Raw genomic sequence first — 26761 nt, 5'->3', positions numbered from 1 at the left:
TACTTTCCTGTGCTCTACAGGTCCCAGCATTCAGGCCCCGTTCACACCTGAGCGATTTTCTGCTTGAAGTTTAAAGCTCTAATACGCTCAACAAACAAATTCCCTTTAATTTAAATGGCCCGTTCAAATCTGAGCGTTTTGTCGCATGTAGCAAAACACCTGCTGCTCAAAAAAGAACATGAGTTTCTTTTAGGCAGCCTGGAAGCAGATTTGCCCCATAGACTTTAATGGGAACACCTAAAAAAACACTCAACATGAGCGTTTTAGGAGCATTTTGTTGAATGTTTTCTTGCAAAACAGCAGTTCTCCACACCTAATCTCCTCCCCCTAGAGCAGCCTTTCTCAACCTTTTCAACACAGAATTACCATTGAAATACCTTTCCAATCTCGGGGAACCCCTGCTAAAAATGACTATATCTATAACTCATAATACATTAGTGTGATGGTCAGTGAGAAGAATGCCCCTTACAATTGTGGTCATTGGGAAGAATTACCCCTTTATAGATAGATAAAAGGATAAATGGTGTTAGTGGGAACTTATCTGCGAAGTAGAAATTGCTCAAGGAACCCCTTGGTAACCTCTGGAGGAACCCTAAAATGCTTGTAATAAGCTTGCAAAACTCTCAATAAAAGATGGCTGAAAATCACTCTGCTCAGGTGTGAATGGAGCCTCAAAGGGAACATATGTTTTAGAACTGTAGGTTTGAAAGGGGACTTGTCTGATCCAATCCAGCAATAGTGCAACAAGAGGCAGGGTATCCCCTGTGGGGACCCTTAAGAAATGGCAAAAGTGAATCTGACTGACTAAAAAGCTGTAGCCTAGAGGTAGACTTTAAATGTACATACCCCAGCCAGACAGTGGAGAGAAATGTCCCTGGAATGTGTCAGAGAAGGACTTAGAGAGAATTGGAGAATTGTCTTACCGTAAAATCAATTTCTTTGATGTTCATTGACGGATACAGCTCCTTATCTTCTTGACCATTGGGTTATACTGCCCCCTACAGGAGTAGGAAACTAGCCAAAAAAAAAAAAAAAAAAACTCGACTATGCCTATGGACAGTCCCAGGGGGTATACTCCCACTCTCAGGTATAGGCACTTCGTTTTGTTACAAGCAGTGTCAGAGGAAATCTAACTCCAGAGGGGTGGGTGCTGTGTCCGCCAGAGAAATGGATTTTACGGTAAGACAAAAATCCCATTTTCTCTTTTGTTCATTGACAGACACAGCTCCTAATGTTCTTAACCATTGGGACATCCCAAAGCAGTGTTAAACTTGAGGGGTGCGAACAGCAGAAAAAAAAAATTCCCCAAGGCTAAACCATAACCAACCAGGCAACATGGAGCTCAACCAAGAACTGGAGCTCAACTAAAAAAAACAATACACCCTCAACGAAGACCAGGTCCTCTACAGCAGCCTACAAACCTTGTGGCCAAAGGAAGCATCCGCAGATGCCAACACATCCACTTTAAAAAAATTTGTAAAGGTGTGCACAGACGACCAGTTAGCCACCATGCAAACCTGCATCACTGACACCTGATGACGGAAAGCCCAGGAGGCACTAAGCGGCCTAGTAGAGTGCACCGTAACAGGGAAAGGAGGAACCGGACTCCAAATTGAAAAGGCTTGAAACACCGTCTGTCTGATCCATCTGGAAATGGTTGCAGCAGAAGCAGACAACCCCTTCCGAGGTCTGTCCGTGAGCACAAATAGTGAGTCTGATTTCCTAAAAGACTCCGTAGCTGCTAGGTACACCCTAATTGCCCGAACCACATCCAAAGAATGCAAGGCAATTTCCTTAGGATGTTTTGGCCTGGGACACAGGAAAGGCAACACAAAGTCTCCATTGAAATGAAAATCCGGGACAACCTTTTGAAGGAAAGACAGACAGGGACGAAGAACCACCTTATCTCTGTGAACCAAGTAAGGTGAACGACAAGACAACGCCGCCAGCTCCAACACCCTGCGCGCAGAAGTGAGTGTCCCCAAAAAGCCACCTGCTGCGACAACGTAAGCAGTAAAACCTCCCTAAGGTTTTCAAAAGGAGGTTTCTGGCGGACTGAAAGCGCCAAATTGAGGTCCCAAGGCGGCAATGGAGACCCCACTGGAGGAGCCAAGTGTCGAACTCCCTGGATAAAAGTACGCACCACGGAAAATGTGGCCAATGGTCATTGAAAGAAGACTGCCAAGGCTGTGACCTGGCTCTTGATAGTACTTAAGGCCAGGCGCTGCTCAACCCCTTGTTGGAGGAAAGCCAAGTCCAGAGCCACCGAAAAGGAGTGAGGGTGAATCCCAAGAGACTCAGACCACATAATGTACGACTTCCATGTACAATGGTAGATCTTCTTAGAGGTAGATTTTTGAGCTTTTAACAGCGTAGGAATCACTGAATCAGACAAACCTTTATCTTTCAGCACCTGGCTTTCAACAGCCAAGCCATTAAAGCCAGCGACTGTAAAGCAGGTTGGGAGATTGGCCCACGGGATAGCAGATCTTCCCTGAGAGGAATTCTCCAAGGAACATCAGCAACCAGCAGTACCAGATTGGCGTACCATGAATCATGGTTGCTTTGGTTTTTTTTGTTTTTAAATTCTTTATTTAAAGATATGCCATAAGATACAACTATTGTAACATAACACAGGATCACAAAACGCAGTACAAAATTATAAGTTTAGCACCTGAAGGAGCGTCCACACTGGTCGATTAGTAACGACCCCCACAGATCCCTCCCATGCGCACATAAACAAAATATGAGATAGAGTACAAAATATCAGGCACATATCAACATTCCTTGTTATGTAGTATACAAAGGTGGAAAGAAGATGCTGACCCATGGGTCCCCATGCCGGACCACGGCCTCCACCGCCAATGGTTGCTTTGTTTAACCTAGAAACCAGATCGTCCACCACAGGTGGGGACAGTCCACTTTTTAATCAGGGAGTCCTCATACGTAAAAGGAACCGCATAGCAATATGCTTAGGGACCACAAGGGGGTGTTTTGGACAACCCCACTGTTTAGCAACAATTTTGTCAAAGTAAGCGGGAAAGGGGAACACTCTTGCCTCCAAGCGGCATCAGTCGAATCCTCCATTTTTAAGGTCTCACACACAGATACAATCAGTGCATCCACAAGTGCCTTTTCATGCGTGGCTACAAGAGCAGAGGAATCATCCTCACCAGCTGAGAAATCCATGTGTGTGGACACAGACCCAACAGGGTGACTTGTGTCTGTGGCGGCCGAATCAGATTCAGGATCTGATCAGACAGATGAGGCAGGTGAAGGTGGGGGATGCTTTTTGCTAGCCCGTTTCCGCACCAGACTCACCACGCACTGATCAGGCACCGCAGCACTAGGCTATCTGCACATACATGTGATGATCAGGAAGAGAAAGATTCAGGAGTCAGCATCAGGGGATAAGGAGGGGCTCCCACCGCCGAAATCACCGCCCATATTTGCTTCACAGTTATGGCCGCCGGTTTTAGCAATGAGAAACCAATAGAAAATGGCCGCTGAGGCAACACAAACCTGGTCGCCGAATCTACAGCCCACAGGCTACAAGAAAATGGTGGCACCACCCGGGGGTGCCCAGGAGGAGTCCCAAAAGTTCTGAAAATGACACCAGCGGGAAGGGCGACCCTGGCAGGAGCCCCCTCCCAAGAGCCAAACGCCTGGTCGCTGGCGGCAGCCCCCCCCCCCCCATCACCAGCCCCCCCCCCATCACCAGCTTAGCATCCCAGACCGACCTGAAAAGGTGGTATGGTGACCCCATAGGGAAGGGGGGGTAGGCAGATGAGGAGGGAAGTGTCCACAGGGACCACCGAGAGAGGGAGGGCGCTGCATAGGAAGGAGGAGAACCCCGGGGGTCTGTTGACCTGTAGACAAATCTGCTTAGGTGGTAGTAGCACCTGGGAGCCACATCTGCCACCCCCCACTTGTGACAGAGGCCTACTTTTGTTACTCATAGAACAACTGTGATGCAGGAAAAAAAAGGGGTGACTAAGACACCCTATGACCTTACTAATAATGTGCAAGTTAGTCAGCACACATAATGGTACTGATGAACCAACTGCAGAGCAAAAAAGGTTGAGGCCATTTGTGCCTGGGACACAGTAGCCATTCAAAACAGTATGCAAGTGAGCCAATACCAGCAAGAGTTACTAACAGTCAAAGTGCGAAGTAGGAAATGGTTAAAGGCAGTATGTAGCATTTCAGAAAGAGACGGCAACTCAGATAAACTATTAAAAAGAGACATTTTTCCCCCTTAAATTATACTTACCTAGGTGGATGAGGGATCAATGGAATGTTGCATCTGTGCCCCGCCTTCTCTAAGGGTGAGAGCTGAAGTGCTGGGCTATGGAGAGGGCAGAAGTGGCTGCTTCAGATTCTCAGCCATATGATCGCAATCTTTCTGCAGCCAGGACCAGCTCTGTGGCTTCAGCCCACTGTCAGCTGAAAATACACAGGAGTGCAGAACGAACTGTATTCCTATGATACACAGGAGACGTACAACCAAATGAGCTTTGGCTGTACTTCTCCTTTAAGTATCCATTTAGTACAACAGGTAGAAATCCAGTCAAAATAACTACATGTTTCAGCCCATAGAGACCTTAAACATGGCTAGGTCACCGTAGTCTGTCATACAACAGTATGCAAGCGAGCCAATACCAACAAGACCATATCAGGTCATGAACCAACTACAGAGTAGGAGTTAATGGCATTTTATCTAGGAAATCTTCAGGGACAGTGTTACACCAGGCAGCAGTAGCATGATGCTGAACAAGTGTAGCACCCTGCAACTCAACACGTTGCACCACATGCCTAGGTGAGCACTACGTTTCTATCATTTAAGATTAAGAACATTTTTTTCCACTAAAAAATTTGAAAGATGAACATTCCTAAATGCTTAGCATTTAAAAAGAAGAGCAGCAAAGCAATTATTGTACAAGTGTGCCATTTAGCAGATCAATCACACTACTAAAATTGTTACTGATTATTTACTACACAGACTGTACTAATGGCTCCCTATGGTGTGAGCTACACCAAGTAGAATGCGGAAGTGATTAATCACACACATTTGCGAGATTAATAAATCATTTTAACATGCTACCTGTGTATCTGGCATCAAAAGGAGCCATTTGTTCAATCTTTGTGGTGACCAACTGTTACTATAAGGCTTCACTCACACCACTGTGCTGCGTTAATGCAAATGTTACATGCACTGATGTGCTGCATTGCCACGAAGTGTAGCATGGCCCAACACATGGTATCCTGTCCATTGAGCGGTGATAGAATATAACCAGTGTGCTCCTACTCGGAGTGTACACTGTGAGGCTGATACTACAACTGTCAAACCTGAGATTATAAGTGTTTAGGGCAGGGCTGGACAAATCCAAGCCGTCAGGTCGCAGTTACGACTAGAAATTGCGGCCTGGCGCCCGGGTTTTTGTCAGCCCATTCACTGTTGGCACCAGCCATGAGCATAGTGTGCCAGAGCACAGGAGTTACCAACGATTGGCCGCAACACACGCCAATTGCTGGTAATCTTCCATCAACTTCCTCCTCCTTCGACCCTATTGGCCATCTGCTTAGATGGCAATGAGGCGTGCATCCGTGGTAACCGCATGGGATTCCTGGAGATCGGACTGAAGCTGCAGTGTGCCCGCACTAAGCACATAGCGGCATGGCTATAGATAGGAGCCCGGAGTTACTGAGGAGGGTGAAGGTAACCGAGGAGTGCCGGGGACTTCACACAGTAGAACTCCCAGCATGCTGTGTGTGTGCTCAGGACATGGAAACACTGCACACTTGGGCACAGTCAGTGGAGGCTCCTACACACGATGAACACTGAAATCAGACTTTAGAGAGCCCATCTAATGGGCGATGTGTTTATATTGATATTTGTAGGCAGACATTAACAGAGATTGCTAGAACATACAAGAAGTATGTATAATCAAGTACATTGGTGGTAAAACATGCATTGATTTTATCGGATTGATCAGAACGATTAAAACTGAAAATGACTGAATAGGCAAAACCTCCTTCCCCATAGATTTAGGCCCTCCTTCACAATGTCGTACACCTGTGCAGGGCTGTGTTTACCTGCATAGGTGTCCTATGTATCCTCATGCAATTGAAGTCTATTGGGGCACAACAGCTGCACAGACACTTTGTCCTATTGCCCTGCCCCCACCTTACTGCACTGTCCCTGCCTAGCGAGCCACTGCCAGTCACATGCATTGGTTTGTGGCTGTGGGCTGGAAGTGCTGTGCCTGCCATCGCTTTCACAGGGATGCGCAAATTATATCACTCAACCTCCAGGACATGCAGTTCCGGGCACCAGGCAAGTGTATTTTTTTTTATTTAGCCCTGCTGCAGGCTAGCAGCGATCGGGCACTTCTGATAGGGTGCACGTGCGCCCACCACCCTGACTGTTCTGCCATTCAAACTAAAGCTTTGAAGAAAAAAAAAAAAAAAACTGGCTCCTAGATCCAAAGCAAATTTGTCAAGCCCTGGTTGAGGGGACATCTCTGAAAGCATAAATAAATGTAATGAGTTTTCAATAGTGCCATTCACACTGTGCAATTACCCGTGTTCAGTTTAACATGGTTTAAAAAAATAGAATTCTGTGCATCTAGGATCTGATCTGTGCATCTAGGATCTGATCAAACTCTCTAAACCAGGGTTCCGTGGGACCTTAGGGTTCCTCCAGAGGTTGCTAGGGGTTCTTTGAGCAATGGGCAATTTCTGCCTCTCAGATAAAGTTCCCAATGACACCACTGTTCCTTTTAGCTATCTGTAAGGGGATAAGTCTTCCCAATGATAAGAGTAAGGTCATTAACAACTTTGGGTCATTAATAAAACAAAAAAAAAAATGTAAAAAGTGTTTTAAGGATTTACAGTTTCTTACCTATAAACAACATTGAATGTTTTCGTGCAAACTTGAGGCCTTCATTTCGGTCTACTTCTCGGTTGTCCTAAAAGAAAACAATCAAAAATTATATTAATATTAATTATATTTTATTGTATTTATATTAAATACAATTTTGTAACATCTTTGTTGGGTAATTACAGGGTTTGGACAAAAATATGGAAACACTACATGATTTGCAGGTGTGACAGTGACATGTTTCATGTTGAAAGTGGAAGTGATGTAACATTCTTTTACTTCCGCTGTGTGATGAGACACCGAGCCAACAGGTGGGAAGCCTCACTTTGGTCACTCACTGCGTGTGCTGCTAGTAATACGGAGTCATGTCAGAGCTTCAAAGAGGGCAAATTGTTGGTGCCGGCTTTGCTGGTGCCTCTGACTGACGTTGACAATTTATTTGCGTTGTCGCAAGGTACAGTATCAAAGGTTATGACGGCATATACAATTTCCGGGAAAAATGGGATATTTGACTTACCGTAAAATCCATTTCTCTGATGTATATTGACGAACACAGCTCCTCATCTTCTAGACTACGTGGTTATGCTGCAGGAGTAGGACACTAGGTAGAAAAGAGTTTAACTATGCTCATGTGGCAGTTCCAGGGGGTATACTCCCACTCTCTGCTATAGGTACTCAGTTTTGTTACAAGCAGTGTCGGAAGAAAAAAAAACAACTCCATAGAGGGGGTGGGTGCAGCTGTGTCCGTCAATGACCATCAGAGAAATGGGGCCTTCTGGATCTAGATTGTCCAGTCCGTTGATTGTAGATTATCATAGAAACAAAATAAAGATAGGAAACAGTTCCTTTCAAAAGGAAAAAAAATTGCCAGAACCAGAGATCCCAGCAAGGAACTGGGTCCTTACTCCTGACTAGGCAGAAAAACTATAGCTGAAAGTGGGAGTATACTCCCTGGGACTGCCCCATAGGCGCAGTCAAGCATTTTCCTGCCTAGTGTCCTACTCCTGTAGGGGGGCAGTATAACCCAATGGTCAAGAAGATAAGGAGCTGTGTCCGTCAATGAGTAATGGGATTTTTGACTTTCAATAAAATCAATTTCTCTGATGTTCATTGATGGACACAGCTTCTCAGAATTCTTGACCATTAGGTTATACTTCCCCCTACAGGAGGAGGACACTAGGCAAAAAAAGAACTTGACTACGCCTATGGGCAGTCCCAGGAGGTATACTCCCCCTCTCTGCTATAGGTACTCAGTTTTTTTTAACAAGCAGTGTCAGAAGTATTACAACTCCATAGAGGGCCGGGTGCTGTGTCTGTCAATGAACATCAGAGAAATGGATTTTACCAAGTCAAAAATCCCATTTTCTCTTTTGCTCATTGACCGACACAGCTCCTCATCTTCTTGATTATGTAGGACAACCCAAAGCAGTGTCAAAACACAAGGGGTGGGAACAGCAAGAAAAAATACTTCCCAAGGCTAAACATAGCCAACCAAGTAACATGGAGCTCAACCATAAAAAACAACTGGAGCTCATCTGAAAAAAGTAAAACAGCTTCAAAGAGGACCAAGTCCTCTAAACAGCAGCCTGCAAAACCTTACGGCCGATGGAAGCATCCGCAGATGCCAAAACGTCCACCTTATAAAACTTTGTGAGCGTGCGCACAGGCGACCAGGTAGCCGCCTTGCAAATCTGCATCACTGACAACTGACGACGGAAGGCCCAGGAAGCACTATGCGCCCAAGTAGAACGCACTAGGGCTGGGCAATAAATCGATTTATCGATTTTTTGGTTTGAAACTGTTTTTTTTTGTTAAACTCGAGTTTTTTGTACAATACTAGCCACTGAACTCCCCACCGCCGCGCCTGTGGCGCGCTGTGATACGTACAGTCTCCCCGGCCTGAATGTGACGTCAGCTGCGGGGCGGCCTGTACAGACGCACCGCCCGCCCCGCAGCTGACGTCACATCCAGGCCGGGGAGACTGTCTGTACCTATCACAGCGCGCCGCAGCCCCGGCCTGTACAGACGCACCGCCCGCCCCACAGCTGACGTCACATCCAGGCGCGGCGGTGGGGAGTTCGGTGGCTAGTAGGTGGCTAGTATTGTACAAAAAACTCGAGTTAAACAAAAAAAGGTCGAGTTTAAAAAAAAAAAAAAAACGTTTCAAACTAAACGTTACTGTGGACTAGGAGCTGGCTGGACTGGAGCCAAGGGCAGGCCCAGGGTGTGTGTAGTTACGCGGGGGCTGGCTGCACAAGGCAGAAAAAACTATTTTTGAAAAAACTCAAATTTTTGAAAAAAAAAAAATAGTTACTTTCAAACAAGTCAAACTAAAAAAGGTGGCCGGTTACTGACTGTGGACTCGTTCTCTGGACTGTCACTGTACCGATCACAGCGCAGCCCCTGTACAGACGCACCGCCCGCAGCCGACGTCACAACATCCAGGCGTGGCGGTGGTCCGTCAGAGTCAGACACACATATACAGCGCTTCTCCTTCCTCAGTCCTCCCTCAACACAGTGAGCTCTCCTCCCTCCCCGCTCAGCGCGACGCCCCCGCGTCTTCTTTTACTGTCTAATGTCTAGTGGTCTATTAAAAGAACAACACAGTCAAAAAATTCTACGCATTTTAACTCTTGAGGAGTTAAAATGGCAATAAAGTTGCACTTTTGACACTATATCTGATGTCTGCAGTCATTTTTTAAGTGCATTGGAAAAAAAAAATCAAAAATCGAATCGAAACTCGAATTTTTCTTTAAAAATCGAAGATTTTTTTTATAGGCAAAATCGCCCAGCCCTAGAACGCACCCTAACAGGGAAAGGAGGAACCTGACCCTTAATGGAATAAGCCTGAATCACTGTCTGTCTGATCCATCTGGAAATGGTGGCAGCAGAAGCAGCCAACCCTTTGAGGTCCATCCATGAGGACAAATAGGGAGTCTTGAATTCTTAAAAAAGACTCCGTAGCTGCCAGGTACACTCTGATTGCCCGAACGACATCCAGGGAATGCAAGGCAATTTCCTTAGGATGCTGAGGCCTGGGACACAGGGAAGACAACACAATGTCTTCATTCAAATGAAAATAAGAGATGACGACATTTGGAAGGAACGACAGACGCGGACGAAGAACCACCCTGTCCCTGTGTACCACCAGATAAGGTGAACGACAAGACAGCGCCGCCAGCTCCAACACCCTGCGCGTAGAAGTAATAGCCACCAAATAGGCCACCTTCTGAGACAACGCAAGCAGGAGAACCGCCCGAATATTTTCAAAAGGAGGCTTGTGGAGAACTGACAACAGCAAATTGAGATCCCACAGTGGCAATATAGACCGCACTGGAGGAAGTGTCGAACTTCCTGGATAAAAGGTATGCACCAAGGAATGTGTAGCCAATGAACGTTGGAAAAAAAAAAGGCCGAAACCTAGCCCTTGATAGTACTTGAGACCAGGCGCTGCTCAACCCCCGGTTGGAGGAAAGCCAAGATCTAAACCACCTAAAAGGCGCGAGGGTGAACCCTAAGAGATTCACACCACGCAATGTACCTCTTCTAAGTGCGATGGTAAATCTTCCTAGAGCTAAATTTTCTAGCCTTTAAGAGCGTAGGAATCTCCGATTCAGACAACCCTCTATCCTTCAGCACCTGGCTTTCAACAGCCAAGCTGTTAAAGCCAGCAACTGTAAAGCAGATCTTCCCTCAGAGGAAGTCTCCAAGGAGCATCGGCGACCAGCCGTACCAGATTGGCCTACCAAGACCACCGAGGCCAGTCTGGAGCCACTAGAATGACCAGAAATCATTCTGGCTCGATCCTGCAAAAGGAGTCTCGTCGAAGTTTGAAAGGAGGAAAGGCGTAAATCAGATGATACTGACTCCAAAGAACCACTAAGGTGTCTGTGGCGTTGGCTAGAGGATCCGGAGACCGTGCCACAAACCTCTGTACTTTTCCAGCAGATCCACCTCGGGAATACCTCACCGAAGAGACAACTAATGAAACCCCTCCAGATGAAGTGACCATTCCCCCTGGTCCAACGCCGGTCGACTGAGGTAAAAAAGTTTGCCAATTTTTCACTCCTGGAATGTACACAGCAGAGAGGGCTGGAACGAAACGTTCTGCCCACCTTAGAATACTGGTTACTTGCCGAGCCGCCAGGGCACTTCTTGTGCCCCCCTTGGTAATTGGCATAAGCCACGGCCTTGGCATTGTCCGACTGAATACGTACCGGACACCCCTGAAGACGAACAGTCCAATGATCCAGACAAAGTCTGATCGCTCGGAGTTCCAGTACATTGATCGGCAGCCTGGTCTCTTCCTGAGTCCAGACCTCCTGAGCACAATCTGTGCTGAGGATGCCTCCCCACCCAGACAGGCTGGCATCCATGGTGACAACTGTCCAGTACAGGGGAAAAAAAGATTTTCCCTGATGAAGTGCCGTAAATTGAAGCCACCAAACCAGGGACACTCTCATACTCCGCCTCAACAGGATCAGATTGTCTAGAGACTGAGGATCTTTTTGCAGAGATCTTGTGTGGAACTGTGCAAATGGAACTGCCCCGAAGGTAGACCCCATCAGGCCCAGCACCCACATGCAAGTTCGAAGAGATGACTGTCTGCTGAATAGCCTCCTTCAATTTCTTGATTTTTTCCAGAGGAAGAGACACCCTGGCTGAGGCCAAGTCCAGAGTCAGACGCAGATAGTCAAGACTAGTGGATATAACCAGAGCAGACTTCTGAAGATTCAGAATCCAGCCAAACTCCCTCAGAGTTCGCAGAGCAATCTCTAAGTAGTCCAACAGAGTAGTCAAGAGACTCTGCTCGCAACAGCAGATCGTCCAGGTACCCCAGTACCACAATCCCTCGCTGATGCCACAATGCTAGCACCGGGGCCAACACTTGTGTGAAGACCCGAGGACCGGAGGCGAGAACAAAGGGTAATGCCACAAAATGCTCCTCGCCCACAGCAAAGAGGAGGAAGCGCTGGTGACTGGCGCATATTGGGATGTGAAGGTAGGAGTCCCTGTGTCAATGGAAGCGAGGAAATCAACCTGGTGTAGGGACGCCACTAACGTGCGAATGGACTTCATTCGGAATTTCTGTACCCGCACAAAGCAATTTAGCTCCTTGAGGTCCAGAATTGGTTGTACCTTGCCTTCCTTCCTGGGAACTGTAAAAGGTTTGAGTAAAAACCTTGAAAATGTTTCCGATGTCAGAACTGGAACAATTGCCCCTTGAAGTAACAAGTCTTGCACTGCCCCAAAGAGATCCCTTAAGAAATGTGGGGACAGACGCAGGTTGGAAGGGAAGAATCTTTCCAGTGGATAAGATCGAAACTCGAAACTGTAGCCGGAGCGGATGACTTCGTGGACCCACTCGTCATGTATCAGGGAGGTCCACAGATCTGGAAACCAATGAAGACCTTCCCCCACCCCAGACACAAGTGAGGGCGCCCCAACATGCCGAGGAAGCCATGTCCGCAGATCTGGCAGAACCCGCTCGTGGCTTGCCAGACCAAGTCCTCCTAGAACCCTCGGAGGAGGCCCCGAAAGGCTTAGAAGCCTTGTCTTGAGACCCTGAGGGACGAAAAGGCCCCTTGTGAGCTGGAAAGAAAGGCCCCCATCTGCGACAGGGCTCCTTACTCTTGGAAGCCTGTGGAAGAAGATTACTCTTTCCCCCTGTGAGGCTTTTGATGATATCATCTAAGGAAGCTCCAAACAGGCGATCCCCCACAAATGGAAGATCGAATAAGGCCTTCTTAGAATCTGTATAGACCGGGGATACAAACTGGATTTACGGTTGCTTTTTTCAACCTGGAAACCGGGGAGTCCACTACAGGAGGAATCATCCATTTTTTAAGGAGGGAATTCTCATGAAGGTAACACATTGCAAAACGCTTAGGATTTGCAAAAGTGCGTTTTAGGCACTCCCACTGTTTTGTGAAAATATTGTCAAAGAAAGCGGGAAAGTGGAACACCTTCGCTGCCTTGGAGGACCTGTGGGTGCCAAAAGGTGGGCGCCTCCGATGCTGTGTCAATCGCATCCTCCATCTCGAGGGTTTCCCACATTGATCCAATCAGCGCATCCACTAGTGCCTTTTCATGCACGCCTAGAGGAGCAGAGGAATCATCCTCACTATCTGAGCGCGCAGGGTGCGTGGACGCAGACCCAGACAGATAATGTGCCTGCGGCGGCCGAATCAATTTCAGGATCCAATGAGACAGATGAAGCAGGTGAAGGCGGGGACGCTTCTTGCTAGCCCGTTTTCCCAGGACCAAATCTACCTTGGACACCAAGGACTCCAGGACCGCCGTCAGTACACTCAGTTGTTGGGACCCGGAGGGACCAACAGCCTCTGGGGGGGGGGGGGGGATCAGGTAGTAAAATATGCTCCAGGGACTCCATTAATGGAGAGGGGAACCAACACAAAAAAAGAAGTATCACACTGGAAGGGACACCCCACCGCACTAGTGGCACTACAAGGCCCAGCACAGAGCACTACCGCTGCTACAGCAGAGAGAGAGAGAATCCCACAAAAACTCACCACCACCGATCAGGCACTTATAGCACTGAACTAACTGCACACCATGAGGTGATCAGGGAGAGAAAAATCCAGGGATCAGCAGTGGAGGCTCCCACTGCCGAATCACCGCCCATCTGGCGTCAAAAACATGGCCGCTGTTATTTTCAATGGGAAACCACAAGAAAATGGCCGAAGAGTCTACACAAACATTGCTGCCGAACTGTAGCATTAAAAAAGCTACAAGAAAATGGTGGCACCACGCGGATCCGGGGGGGGGGGGGCTTGGCGATGGGTGCCAGCCCCAGGAAGGGGGGCCCTGGAGCAGACACCTCCACCACGTTTAGCCCCCTCCCAGAGTTCAATCATCTGTTCCCCGTCGGCACGCAAACCACCCACCCCCATCACCAGCTCAACACCCAACCCAGACAGACATAAAAAGGTATGTCCACCCCATGGGGAGCTGTGGGCAGATGGGGGGGCGACAAAGGCCTGCAGAAGACCACCAAGAAAGGGGGGGGGGCGCTGTCTGAGAAGGAGGGGAGCCCGGGGGTCCTACCATCCCAGGGAGGAGCCCACATCCACCCCAAAACCATCCAGGGGTGGGGGTGGACAGCTTCTTACCACACCAGGAACAGGATGGGCACCGCTCCGGACAGACCACTGCTCCATCTGCTCCATCGTAATGTGGGTGCTGTCAGCCAGTTGCGACTCAGGCCGAGGCCAGATCGTATGCACCCTCACAAGACGTTTAACTCGCAGGCCAGTGGGGTCTGTACGCACTGATTGTAGATTCTCAGCAGGAATAAAATAGAGAGGAAAAAAATTCCATTATAAAAAAAATAAAATAAAAATCGCCAGGACCAGAGATCCCAGCAAAGAACTAGGTACTTACCCTTGACTAGGCAGAAAAAAACTGAGTACCTATAGCAGAGACTGGGAGTATACCCCCTGGGACTGCCCCATATGTGTAGTAAAGTTCTTTCCTGCCTAGAGTCATACTCCTGTAGGGGGCAGCATAACCACGTAGTCAAGAAGATGAGGAGCTGTGTCCGTCAACGAACAAAGGAAAAATGAAGTTCGGTGGCTAGTAGGTGGCTAGTATTGTACAAAAAACTTGAGTTAAACAAAAAAAGGTCGAGTTTAAAAAAAAAAAAAAACACGTTTCAAACTAAACGTTACTGTGGACTAGGAGCTGGCTGGACTGGAGCCAAGGGCAGGCCCAGGGTGTGTGTAGTTACGCGGGGGCTGGCTGCACAAGGCAGAAAAAACTATTTTTGAAAAAACTCAAATTTTTGAAAAAAAAAAATAGTTACTTTCAAACAAGTCAAACTAAAAAAGGTGGCCGGTTACTGACTGTGGACTCGTTCTCTGGACTGTCACTGTACCGATCACAGCGCAGCCCCTGTACAGACGCACCGCCCGCAGCCGACGTCACAACATCCAGGCGTGGCGGTGGTCCGTCAGAGTCAGACACACATATACAGCGCTTCTCCTTCCTCAGTCCTCCCTCAACACAGTGAGCTCTCCTCCCTCCCCGCGTCTTCTTTTACTGTCTAATGACTAGTGGTCTATTAAAAGAACAACACAGTCAAAAAATTCTACGCATTTTAACTCTTGAGGAGTTAAAATGGCAATAAAGTTGCACTTTTGACACTATATCTGATGTCTGCAGTCATTTTTTAAGTGCATTGGAAAAAAAAAAATCAAAAATCGAATCGAAACTCGAATTTTTCTTTAAAAATCGAAGATTTTTTTTATAGGCAAAATCGCCCAGCCCTAGAACGCACCCTAACAGGGAAAGGAGGAACCTGACCCTTAATGGAATAAGCCTGAATCACTGAATAAAAGCCTGAATCACTGAATAAAAAAATCGCCAGGACCAGAGATCCCAGCAAAGAACTAGGTACTTACCCTTGACTAGGCAGAAAAAAACTGAGTACCTATAGCAGAGATTGGGAGTATACCCCCTGGGACTGCCCCATAGGTGTAGTCAAGTTCTTTCCTGCCTAGAGTCATACTCCTGTAGGGGGCAGCATAACCACGTAGTCAAGAAGATGAGGAGCTGTGTCCGTCAACGAACAAAGGAAAAATGAAGTCTGATAAGCACGGTCAACATAGTCAACTGACCGAGAGAGACAAAAAGACATTGCGCGGGATTGTAATTCTGATTTTTGCATGAAGAGTGGTATCAGATTCCATTATCCACCATCCAAGACTTATATTTGTCAATAACCAGGAAAATGCAGGCCGTCTTGGATGCCAAAAGTGGTCCAACACCATATTGGGTAACAATTTTGTTGTTTTACCATACTGGTTTCCATAATTTTATCCAACCCCTGTATACACAAATACAAATATCAGTCTGGTAATGATCCCAAGAAATTAAATAACTCCATTCCAAATACATTGCATGGATCTACGAAAACGTCATGCACAGTCCAGAATTGGACTCACACATGGACCTTACATGAAAATTTTGACACTCCTAGCCAACATCCGTAACTATACACAACAACGAGGTTATCAGACTATACAGGCCAGAAAAGGAGCATACATCAAATGCATAAAAATTACATGTTTTATTAAAAGCATCACAGTATTAAAAAGACAGAAGATATGGGGTCTCTGCACCCAATAAAAGAAGAAGTTTTATATGGCAGTACATTGCATGGGATTGAATCGTAAAAAATTTAGGGTGCTAATATGATCGATCCTCACAGCCCAACACGTTTCACCAGTTTGTTTTATCAGGGCCTATGAAAACCATATAGTACTCATCTACAAGAGAGCGAGCACCATATACAAACATTAATGAGCTACATACTAAATCTGCATACAGTATTCTCTACTTGCATTTATAAATTCAATGTGCATGACCCACCTCAATGCAAGACCACCAATGTCAGCTCCTTGGGCGGGTGCTGGAGCACCAAAGGAGAGGCTTGACCGGAGAGATCTAAACACCAAATATCAATGGTAAATATCCACCCAACCCAAATATTCCCCCCCCCCCCCATCCATCTAACAGACAGCATTTCCATATGCAGGTCTTACTGTGGACTGAGGGACATTTAAGTCAGGAGGAGGCTTAAACTGTCCAATGGTGTTATGCATCGTAGGATGCAGGAAGTAGCAAAAGGAAAACTTCATGCATCCTACAATACATAACACCACTGGACAATTTAAGCCTCAGCCTGACTTGAATGTCTCTCAGCCCATAGTAAGTCCTGCATATGGAAATGCGGTCCGTTAGATAAATGTACATTAAGTGAATAGTTACCATTGATATTTGGCATTTAGATCTCTCCAGTCAAGCCTCTCCTTCACTGCTCAAGAGCCCGCCCAGGGAGCTGACATACATGGGTGGTCTTGCATTGAGGTGGATCATGCACATCAAATATACAGTTGCAAGTAGAGCATACGGTCTGCAGATTTAGTATGTAACTCAATTATGTTTGTAAAGGATGCTCTTTCTTGTAGATGAGAACTAAATGGTCTTCCTAGGCCCATGATGGTGAAATGAGTCGGCATATGGGGGTCGAGAATATTAGTACTCTAAATATTCTTGCTATGCAATCTCATGCAATGTACTGACATATACAACTTATTTTATTAATTAGATAGGCACAATATCTTCTTTTTAATACTGTGATATTTTATTAAAACATGTAATTTTTATGAATTCAATGTATGCACCTTTTCTGGCCTGTATAGTCCGATATCCTTTTGTTGTGTACACGTGAACTTTACTTGCTCCCAACTTCCTAAAGTGCTGAGTGGGAAGGTCTGTTAGTCACATGATCATTCCAAGTGTAATATTAGTGTAAAAAATACAAAGGAAAACAGTAAGCCTATTAGAAAGGTTTAGGTTTAGCCAAACCTGGCTGGCTAAACCGTAGCGTTAAACTTATTAGGGGAAAAAAATTGGCCTTCAGGAAATATAAATCAGAGGGCACAGTATTGGCTTTCGACCAATACAAGGAGGCAAATAAGAAGTGTAAACACGAAATCAAGATGGCTAAAATAGACTTTGAGAGACAAATAGCGGAGGATAGTAAAAAAAAAAACCCAAAGAAATTCTTTAACCACTTGCCGACCGAGTACGGTAGTACTACTGCGGCAAAGTGGTTCGTTATCGTCTGACGACGTAGTATTAACGTCGTCAGACACTCCCCCTTCTGGGCGGCGCTTGCGCGCCGCCGGAGGCTCGCTCCCGCTGTTTTCATTCACAGCGGGAGTCAGGCCAGGGGAGGAGCAGCGGCGATCGCCGCTGCTCTGCCCCGATCGCCGGGGATCTAGTGTGGAGATCCGCCCGCTGTGTGTAAACACAGCGGGCGGATCTCCATAGTGACAGGGAGTGACAGATCGGACTGTTCAGCATAGCTGGACATCCGATCTGTCCATGACTCACACGGTCACCTCCCCCCCTACACGTCAGTAAGCACCAGGCATACATTAACCCCTCCCTCTCCAATAAAATTAACCCCTTCCCTGCCAGTGTCATTTTTACAGTAACAGTGCATATATATAGCACTGATTACTGCAGTAATGTCACTGGTACCCAAAAAAGTGTCAAAAATGTCAGTCAAGGGTCCGATCTGTCCGCCGCAATGTCGCAGTCCCACAAAAAAAAAAAAAAAAATCGCAGATCGCCGCCATTACGCGTTAAAAAAAAAAAACACCAAAAATGACAGAAATCTTTCCCTTTGTTAGTAAACGCAATAACTTTTGCGCAAACCAATCAAAATACGCTTATTGCGATTTTTTTTACCAAACATAGGTAGCAGAAAACAAATTGGCCAAAAATTTTTTAAAAAATTGGTTTTTACATCTTTTTTGGGGGGAATTTCATATAAAAAAAATGTTAAAAATATTGTTATTTTTTCAAAATAAACGCTCTTTTTTTGTTTATAGCGCAAAAAGTAAAAATCGCACAGGTGATCAAATACCACCAAAAGAAAGCTCTGTTTGTGGGAAAAAAAGGACGTAAATTTAGTTTGGGTACGGCGTCGCACGACCGCGAAATTGTCAGTTGAAGTCGCACAGCGCCGAATCGCAAAAAGTGGCCTGGACGGAAGACAGCAAAATCCTCCGGTGGTAAAGTGGTTAAATATATCAACAGCAAAAAAACTAGGGCAGAGCATATTGCACACATAATTAACGATGATGGGAGGATGGTTACAGAGGACACTAAAAAAGCAACCGTGCTGAATGCTTTTTTCTCGTCCGTTTTTACACAGGAAAAGGAGGGGTACACTAACCATGACTGTATGGTTAGTAGTAATACACAGGACTTGCCACTATGGCTAACAGAGGGTGAAATCAGGGAAAGGCTGGATAAACTTAACACAAACAAATCACCAGGCCCGGATGGCGTACATCCGAGAGTACTCAAGGAACTCAGTAAGGTTATATCCAGACCACTGTTCCTGATCTTTGCTGACAGTATTAGGACAGGAGATGTACCAGGGGAGTGGAGGAAAGCAAACGCGATTCCGATATTCAAAAAGGGTCAGAGGCATATACCGGGAAATTATAGGCCTGTCAGTCTGACATCAGTAGTATGTCAACTTCTGGAGTGGATGATAAGGGACTATATCGTAGAGTTTGCTAAAGACAATAGCATCATCAAAAGTAACCAGCACAGGTTTACAAATGGGCGTTCTTGTCAAACCAATCTCTTGTCAAACCAATCTCTTAACATTCTACGAGGAGGTGAGCTGTGAGTTAGATAGGGGCAGACCAATGGATGTGGTGTACCTAGATTTCGCTAAGGCGTTTGATACAGTTCCCCATAAGCGCTTAATTTATAAAATAAGGTCTGCAGGTATCGACAGCAGGGTTTGCTCTTGGATACGGAACTGGCTAAAAGGGCGTGTCCAAAGGGTGGCAATAAACAGCGCATACTCAGACTGGTCTTAGGTAATAAGCGGGGTCTCCCAAGGCTCAGTCCTGGGACCAACCTTGTTCAATTCATTCATAAACAGCATTGAGGTCGGGATCAGTAGTTCGATATCAGTTTTTGCAGAGGACACAAAATTGGGCAGGGCAATAACTGCACAGCATGAAGCAGATATCCTACAGGATGACCTGGACAAAATAACGGAGTGGGCAACGACTTGGCAAATGAGGTTTAACGTGAAGAAGTGTAAGGTTTTGCACTTGGGGACTAGAAACATAAAAGCACAATACACATTAGGAGGGGAACCCTTGGGGGAATCAAAAATGGAGAAAGATCTGGGAGTCTTGGTTGAGGATAGACTAGGCAACAGCATGCAATGTCAAGCGGCAGCTGCCAAAGCTAGCAGAATATTAGCATGCATAAAGAAAGGGATGTATTCCAGAGATAAGTCTATAATCCATTCACTTTATAAAACTCTGGTCCGACCGCATCTGGAGTATTCTGTCCAGTTCTGGTCGCCAGTCCTCAGGAGGGATGTGTTGGAGCTGGAGAGAGTCCAGAGAAGGGCAACTAAACCGATTAGGGGATTGGAGGACCTTGATTATGAAGAGCGTCTGCAATCGCTTGATTTATTCTCCCTGGAGAAGAGACGCTTGAGGGGGGACATGATAGCAATTTTTAAATATCTCAATGGGGATCTCAGCTTAGAAAAAAAGCTGTTCAGTTGAAGGGATTGCATGAGGACTCGGGGGCATACAATGCGATTAGAGGAGAAGCGCTTTAACCTCAGGCAACGTGGGGGGTTCTTTACTGTTAGGGCTACAAGATTGTGGAATTCTCTACCACAAGAGGTGGTTTCTGCGGGTAGTATGGTGGCTTTCAAAAGACTATTAGACGTACATCTCAAGGATCAGAACATTCAGGGGTATGTGAGATGATTACAGCCACACACACCTACACAGGTTGAACTGGATGGACTGTTGTCTTTATTCAACCTCACCTACTATGTAACTATGTAAGAAATCTTCTGCTTATTTTTTTTTCATGTTTGCACTAAGAATTTTCCAGAAAATTTAAATTAACTTTGAAATTTAAAATAATAATAATAATTTAAAAGAACTTTTAAATTATTGGAATGCTTCAATACGGATTGTTGATTACACATACTACTGTGCTATTCTTTTCCAGATATACCGTAACTAATGGTGCTGGGAGCTCAGCAATAGTGTTAGCTCAATGCTTCTGGGCTGTGTGCTCTCTACTACCTTCCCTGCTATTATATAAAAAGAATTGGTTCATACAAAATGGTGACCCCATTTACGTCTATTGCCGTGACTAATTCCATTCATAAAATAACCGGGACAGAAATTAAGCTTAGTGCACACAGGCCAAAGGTCATTGACATTTGACATATGACATTGGCTGGTTCAACTGAAACCAGCCGACATTTGGCCTGTGTGTACTGCAGCTGGCCTGACAGAAGCCAGCCCAATGGGGAATGACCGAAAACAGTCTGCCGATCGGCATCTGGTCAGGGCTCTAAGCCAATGACCGGTGTTCTCTGATGGGGACAGGGGGCTCAGCAGGGGAGATCGCTGTACTAACATTGCCTAGTTAGTACAGCAGCTCCTCCTGAGCGGGCAGTTTTTTTTCGTTCAGCCCACTGGGTTGAACAAAAAAACTAGTAGTGTGTATGAGGCTTTAGAGAGCACTGTCCCTAGTACCTAAAGGTGTCGGATAATGTACCACCAACAACTCCCCATTTTCATACCCGAAAAAAACAAAAAACAAAGCAGCTGAGTATGTCATTAAACAGTTAGCAGTGACTTACTTTGTCTATCTTGTTTCCAACTAACATTTTTACTATGTCATTTCTTGTGCAATAGGTCTCCAGCTCATTTAACCAGTTGTCCAGTCTTGCAAATGTGTCCCTTCTTGTGACATCATAAACTGAAAAGATAAACAGAAATGGAACATGGTGACTTTAAGAATGAAAAATACAAAGGTTGGCACTGTCCTTACACATAAGGACCACAAATGCCACTTGTGTACCAATAACCTAAATACAGCAAAAATGTTTTGCATAGAACTTGGACAAGTTAGGAGTCTTGGTTTTTAGTGCCAATTTTACTTAATGTGGATATAAACCCCATTCATGAAATCTGACCTGGGCACATATATCTGTAGTGTTTACTTATCTCTCTCCAACGCCCTAAGTCCCGTGTCTTTCTGCTGCTCCACTCCTCTGTTATCAGCATGATAACTTCTGACAAGCTCTCCAACACTGGAGATAAAAGCAGCTGATAATTTGTGTCGGGAAGAGACACATAAGCAGAGAGCTTGTCTATTCACAGCACAGATTTGCAAATTGATTTATTCCTCTGCCTATGTGGAGGGGGTGTGTGCCTTTTCCTCCAATCGGCTCACACACAGTGTATGCCTAGACTCCCCTCCCACTGCTGAAACAGATAGAAAAAAATTCTAACACAATGTGCACTTTATAAAGAATATAGAAAGCTGAAGACAGCAGATATAAATGTACAACTTATGTAGGGAGATTGGTCTCATTTCTGTACCATCCGAGGCTGTTCACTTCACTGGGTATTTGTGAGGGTTTACATTCACTTTCACTTATTGTCAGGGCAGAAGGTGATGGGAAATGTTTTCAACAGAAACGCTGCTAAAAAAAAATGCACACATTCTGGCAGAGAGAAAAAAAGATTAGAACTTTTGATATTTTAATTGTTGTTCATGCAACCCTCTCCCCATGCACACCTCTGTTTTGGAGAAGTAACACAGAGAGGAAGTAAAGCAAAATCTCCCAATGGAGGCATCAGCAGGAATAAAAATTGATAGAACAATAAAGTGTAATTAAACCCACATAATCAAAAACAACTCTCAGTACATGCTGTGCTGCATGCTGTTCATGCTCAAGTCACTATGGGAGTTGCTTTCTGCATAAAACCTGGGCAATCCTGCTGCTCACTGTCCCTCCCTCCTTGTCTGTGTCCCTGATGCAGCCAGAGATTGTGTGGGTCAGCTGTTGCCACATCTACTGAGCATGCTCCAGTTTTAGTTTCCTTCCAAGTTGTTAAGTTCCTCCTTTTTCCTATCTGTGCAACCCACATGTAAATATAGTCACACGGGGCGTATACACTCCAGATAAACGACAGCCTATTCCCTTCCTCCTACTTCATGCCCACTAAACAGCTATACACAATGGGGCGGGATATTACATGTTGATTGATAGAGGCTTCACCTCTCTCTTATTCCAGGCACATACAATTAATAGACACAGGCTGGAGAGGGGTGTGAAAGACAGTACCTCCCCCTAGGTAGCCCACACCATGTTTTTTTGCACAAAAATAATATACATTTGAGTTCAAATACATATTTGTATGATGATTTAAAACAATTATCTGATATTGTGTATTTTTCCTTTGCATTTTGAAGGCTTTAATGTTTTTTTTTTTTTTTCATGTGACCGCCAGCAGAGGACAAGAAGTTCCTCCTGCTGGTTTTTCCTTGTAGATGGGCTGATAAAGAGCCGGGTTACATGACAGCTGTTAACACAACTACAGTGCCATCATCCATATACTTAAAGAGAAGGGGTAATCTAACTCTTCCTTACTATATTTGGGGGGCATTGAGAACTCTGAAAATGAGAAAGGTGGGAGTGTCTTTTTAAATAGAACACAAAGACAATACTGAAACGCGTAAGCAACATAATTTTCCGCAAGCCATGTTATCTTTTAGGATCCCAACTTCCTACTGTGTTCCAAGTATTTCAAACTACTCAGACAAAGTCAGATCAGTTCATATGCCACTAACTACTCTCCTCTCTAAGCCTTTCTGCTCTAGATTTCTTATAAATAGCTTTCACTTTGTATTCTATTTGGTGTTAAATCTACTCAGTGTTAAAGGACTTTCTAAAATTCATGACTTGTTCTACAATTAACTCAAACACACCTATATGAATCTATTTCTGACAAAAAGCATGTTCTTCACTAGTGGTATTGTATGTGTTGTGTCTCTAGCAAAACTCAGAATATGTAGGACTCTGACAATAACACACACAAATGGTAAATAAATATGAACAAATGTGTGCACACACACACACTATTTGTCCGGCACTTGATGCTATCAGGGGGGACAGAATATGACACAGCTAAAAAGAGCCAAAATTAATGTAAAACTTCTTTTAAGTCCATAATATCCAATCCCATTTTCAAACATCTCCTGGTGAGACAGACACGAACTACCCAGCCAGACTGATTGCAGGCTAGTTATCAGCACCCCTAAAAGAAAAAAACAGAAATAATAAAAGAAAAAAAAGGGAGAAAGAAAATTGAGAAAAAAAAAAAAAAAAAAAGGGAACTACTCAAATAGTATGGTATTGGATCCACGTGTTCAAGTTACATTTTGTGCATTAAAGTGATTGTAAATGCTATTTTTTAAAAATAAACAGGTTTATACTTACCTGCTCTATGCAATAGAATAGCACAGAGTGGCTCTGAACTTCCTCTTCTTGGGTCCCCCTCCGGTACTCCTTGCTCCCCCTCACTTGCAATTCCCTCATAGAAAGCTGCTTTCTTTAGGGGCACTTGTGTGGGCTTGCATCAGAGTCAATAAACTCAGACAGTGGGACTTGGCCCCACACGTCACTGGCTTTGATTGGCAGCACCAGGAGCCAATGGTCAAAGGCTCCTGCTGCCTCAAAAAAGCCTGAAAGACCAGGAAGTGAATGGAAGGCAGACAGGCCCATCACTGGATCAAATGAGAGCTGCATATGGGCACAGCGCTGGTTTGAACGAGGGCACAGGTATGTATAAGAAGGGGGGTTGATACTGATAACTAAACATTTTTTACCTCAATGCAAGGAATGCATTAACTTAAAAAAAAAAAAAGAAAAAAAAGCTTATGCCTTATAACCCACTTTAAGGCAGACTTCTTAATGTGCGATCATTTAAAAAAAAAAAAAAAAAAAACTTACCCAATATAACACCTTGTGCACCCCTGTAATAGCTAGGAGTCAGGGTTCGGAAACGTTCTTGTCCAGCAGTGTCCTATAAAACAAATACAAAATGTCAATTAGATATCGTCAAAAAACTCAAATACGTTAACAAGTGAACTGTGTTTATATTGTACCATACCACCATCTAGTGGACAAAGAGCATTACTACATTGAACATGACAGTACAACCAATGAAAAGTCATGCTAAGATGAGCAATAAGGACCCAAAAAATCCACCAACAAATATACTGTAAAGTAGAACAATGCCTTCTTGAAAACAAAAGAGGGAAACATTTATCAAGCAAATTAGCAACATAACTGGAGTGGAGTGGGGTGGGAGGTTACTAAAACCAGTGTACACAGAATCTGGTGCATTTATGCATTGTCACAACCAATCAGATTCAAATTTTAGCTTGCTCAATTAAGCTTTGCCAGTAAAATCTGCTGCATGCACCAGTTTTACTAAATCTCCCCTAATTAGTTGCAAGTCATACTGCATCTCCTTTATCAAGTATTCCTGGGCAGCCAAGTGTGACAGTTTGCAAAATTCTAAAACAGATTTTGTTTATTATGGAAGATGAGAGATTTTCACTCAGAATAGCCAAAATATTGACACTTTGGACCCAATTAGGACATTTTGACTTAGGGGTGTACTCACTTTGGTTGCCAGCAGTTTAGACAATAATGGCTGTGTGTTGAGTTATTTTAAGGGGACAGCAGATTTACACTGTTATACAAGCTGTACACTCACTACTTTTCATTGTAGCAAAGTGTAATTTCTTCAGTGTTGTCACATGAAAAGATAGAATAAAATATTTACAAACATGTGAGGGGTGTACTCACTTTTGTGAGATACTGTGTGTGTATGTATATATGTGCTGTTCTTGCTACATCTTTGTGTGCACCCAGACCTGATTTTTCTCATGCTCCATGTCAGGCAACTTGTAGACATTTTGACAGAAGGGCAGGCATGCAATACCTATCTTCCAAGATAAATATTTATAGCATTCAGGAAATAAGATGAATTCCCTATGAAATGCAGACGTTTCATATCTTTCTGAAGCATGCGTTGCACTAAAGGGACAAGGGCAAAATATGACAACTCACGTTCATGTTCTACACCTGAGTAACATTTCTCTACTGAAATTGCACATTCAACCTTCACAAAATATAAAAATACAAGCTGCACTAAAAATATGATGCATAAGCTGCAAACCTATTGATTCACAAAGAAACGTGCATATGAATAAATGTCCGTGCATATAATTAAATTATATTAAATAAATAAATAATAATAGATGTCAGTGCGTACAATATAAATAATGAATTATATATCAGTGTTGACAAAAATGAACCAAATGTCCCAAAACGTGATGAATTTGTGAAAATAAGTGAAATACACAAAATGTCGCATCTGATGAATAATATACCATTAGAAATAAGAAATACCAGAAAGCAGAGATAATGGAGCCAAATCAGTCACCAAAGGTATGCCGAGTATCATAAAACAGCAGGGCTTCCGACAGGTAAGTGCAGGAGATATCCTGAAGGGGTGTCTAAAATTGGTAGAACAATGAGCGCTAAAACAAACAAGCCGGCCAGCTAATCGCTCTGCCCATCCTTCTGGGTAACGCTGGTGACGTCAGCACGCCGTGACCTGACGCGTTTGGGGTGCTAGGAAGCCGCCATATGACGAAACACGTCGGTTCACGACGTGCTGACGTCACCAGCATTACCCAGAAGGACGGGCAGAGCAATTACCCGGCCGGCTTGCTTGTTTGTTTGTTTTAGTTTATGTTACACAGAAAACACTATCCAATTGTAAGTTAGTCTGCCCTGGGGGAGGGAAGCCCGAGGTGTGCATATCAGATAAACATAGCAAACAATCTGGTACTACAAGTACCAGTATAACTAGAGCAACTTCAATAGTACACAATTAGAGAAATTAGTAAAGCAAGTGCTAATTACTCCTAACCATTTTTAAAGAAACCTTGAGGCTGTTGTTGCCGACTTCATTCCCTAAAAGCTGTTTGCCTAGTTATCATGATGAGAGGCATCCTCTGAACCTCTTTTTTTTTTTTAAACTCGAATGATCCGGGGGCCTTTGCATTCTGGCCGCACAGCTCATGCAACCATAGAGGCCTTTATGTTTGCCTTCTAGATTTGTGCATGATCCAGCATGATACAACTTCTAAACTTTTTCCTCTATTGCAGGGTGACTGGTCTTGTAGCCACCTCCCCATAAAACTCTCTAGGCAGCCTGTTGTTGGTGGATCTGCTGGGTCCTACCTGCAGCTCTGCTATCTGCAGAGACTATGTAGCACAGTGATGTCACCACTGCTATTACAAGGTAATACCTGATTCTACAAAGGCATTTGGTGCATACAAAGTGAATGTTCATTCCTCGTGGCTATCGATGAAAAAATGTATATTAACCATATGCCGACTGC

The 26761-nt window shown here is 44.7% G+C and overlaps 1 protein-coding gene across 1 annotated transcript in view; it reads right to left on the bottom strand.

Annotated features, from left to right (window-relative positions):
* RAB18 (RAB18, member RAS oncogene family) overlaps nt 1-26761 on the bottom strand; it is a 74159-nt gene that overhangs the window by 7250 nt on the left and 40148 nt on the right. Inside the window, exons 4-6 of the mRNA XM_082257727.1 lie at nt 24291-24363; nt 21129-21247; nt 6905-6971 (exon numbers count right to left, since the gene is read on the bottom strand). Of these exons, the coding sequence (XP_082113853.1) occupies nt 6905-6971; nt 21129-21247; nt 24291-24363 (259 nt within the window). The remainder of the gene's footprint in view (nt 1-6904; nt 6972-21128; nt 21248-24290; nt 24364-26761) is intronic.

The sequence above is a fragment of the Pelophylax lessonae genome (genome assembly GCF_965119305.1).
Source record: "Pelophylax lessonae genome assembly, chromosome: 5".
NCBI lineage: Eukaryota > Metazoa > Chordata > Amphibia > Anura > Ranidae > Pelophylax > Pelophylax lessonae.
This window is presented reverse-complemented; position numbering and strand designations above follow the sequence as displayed.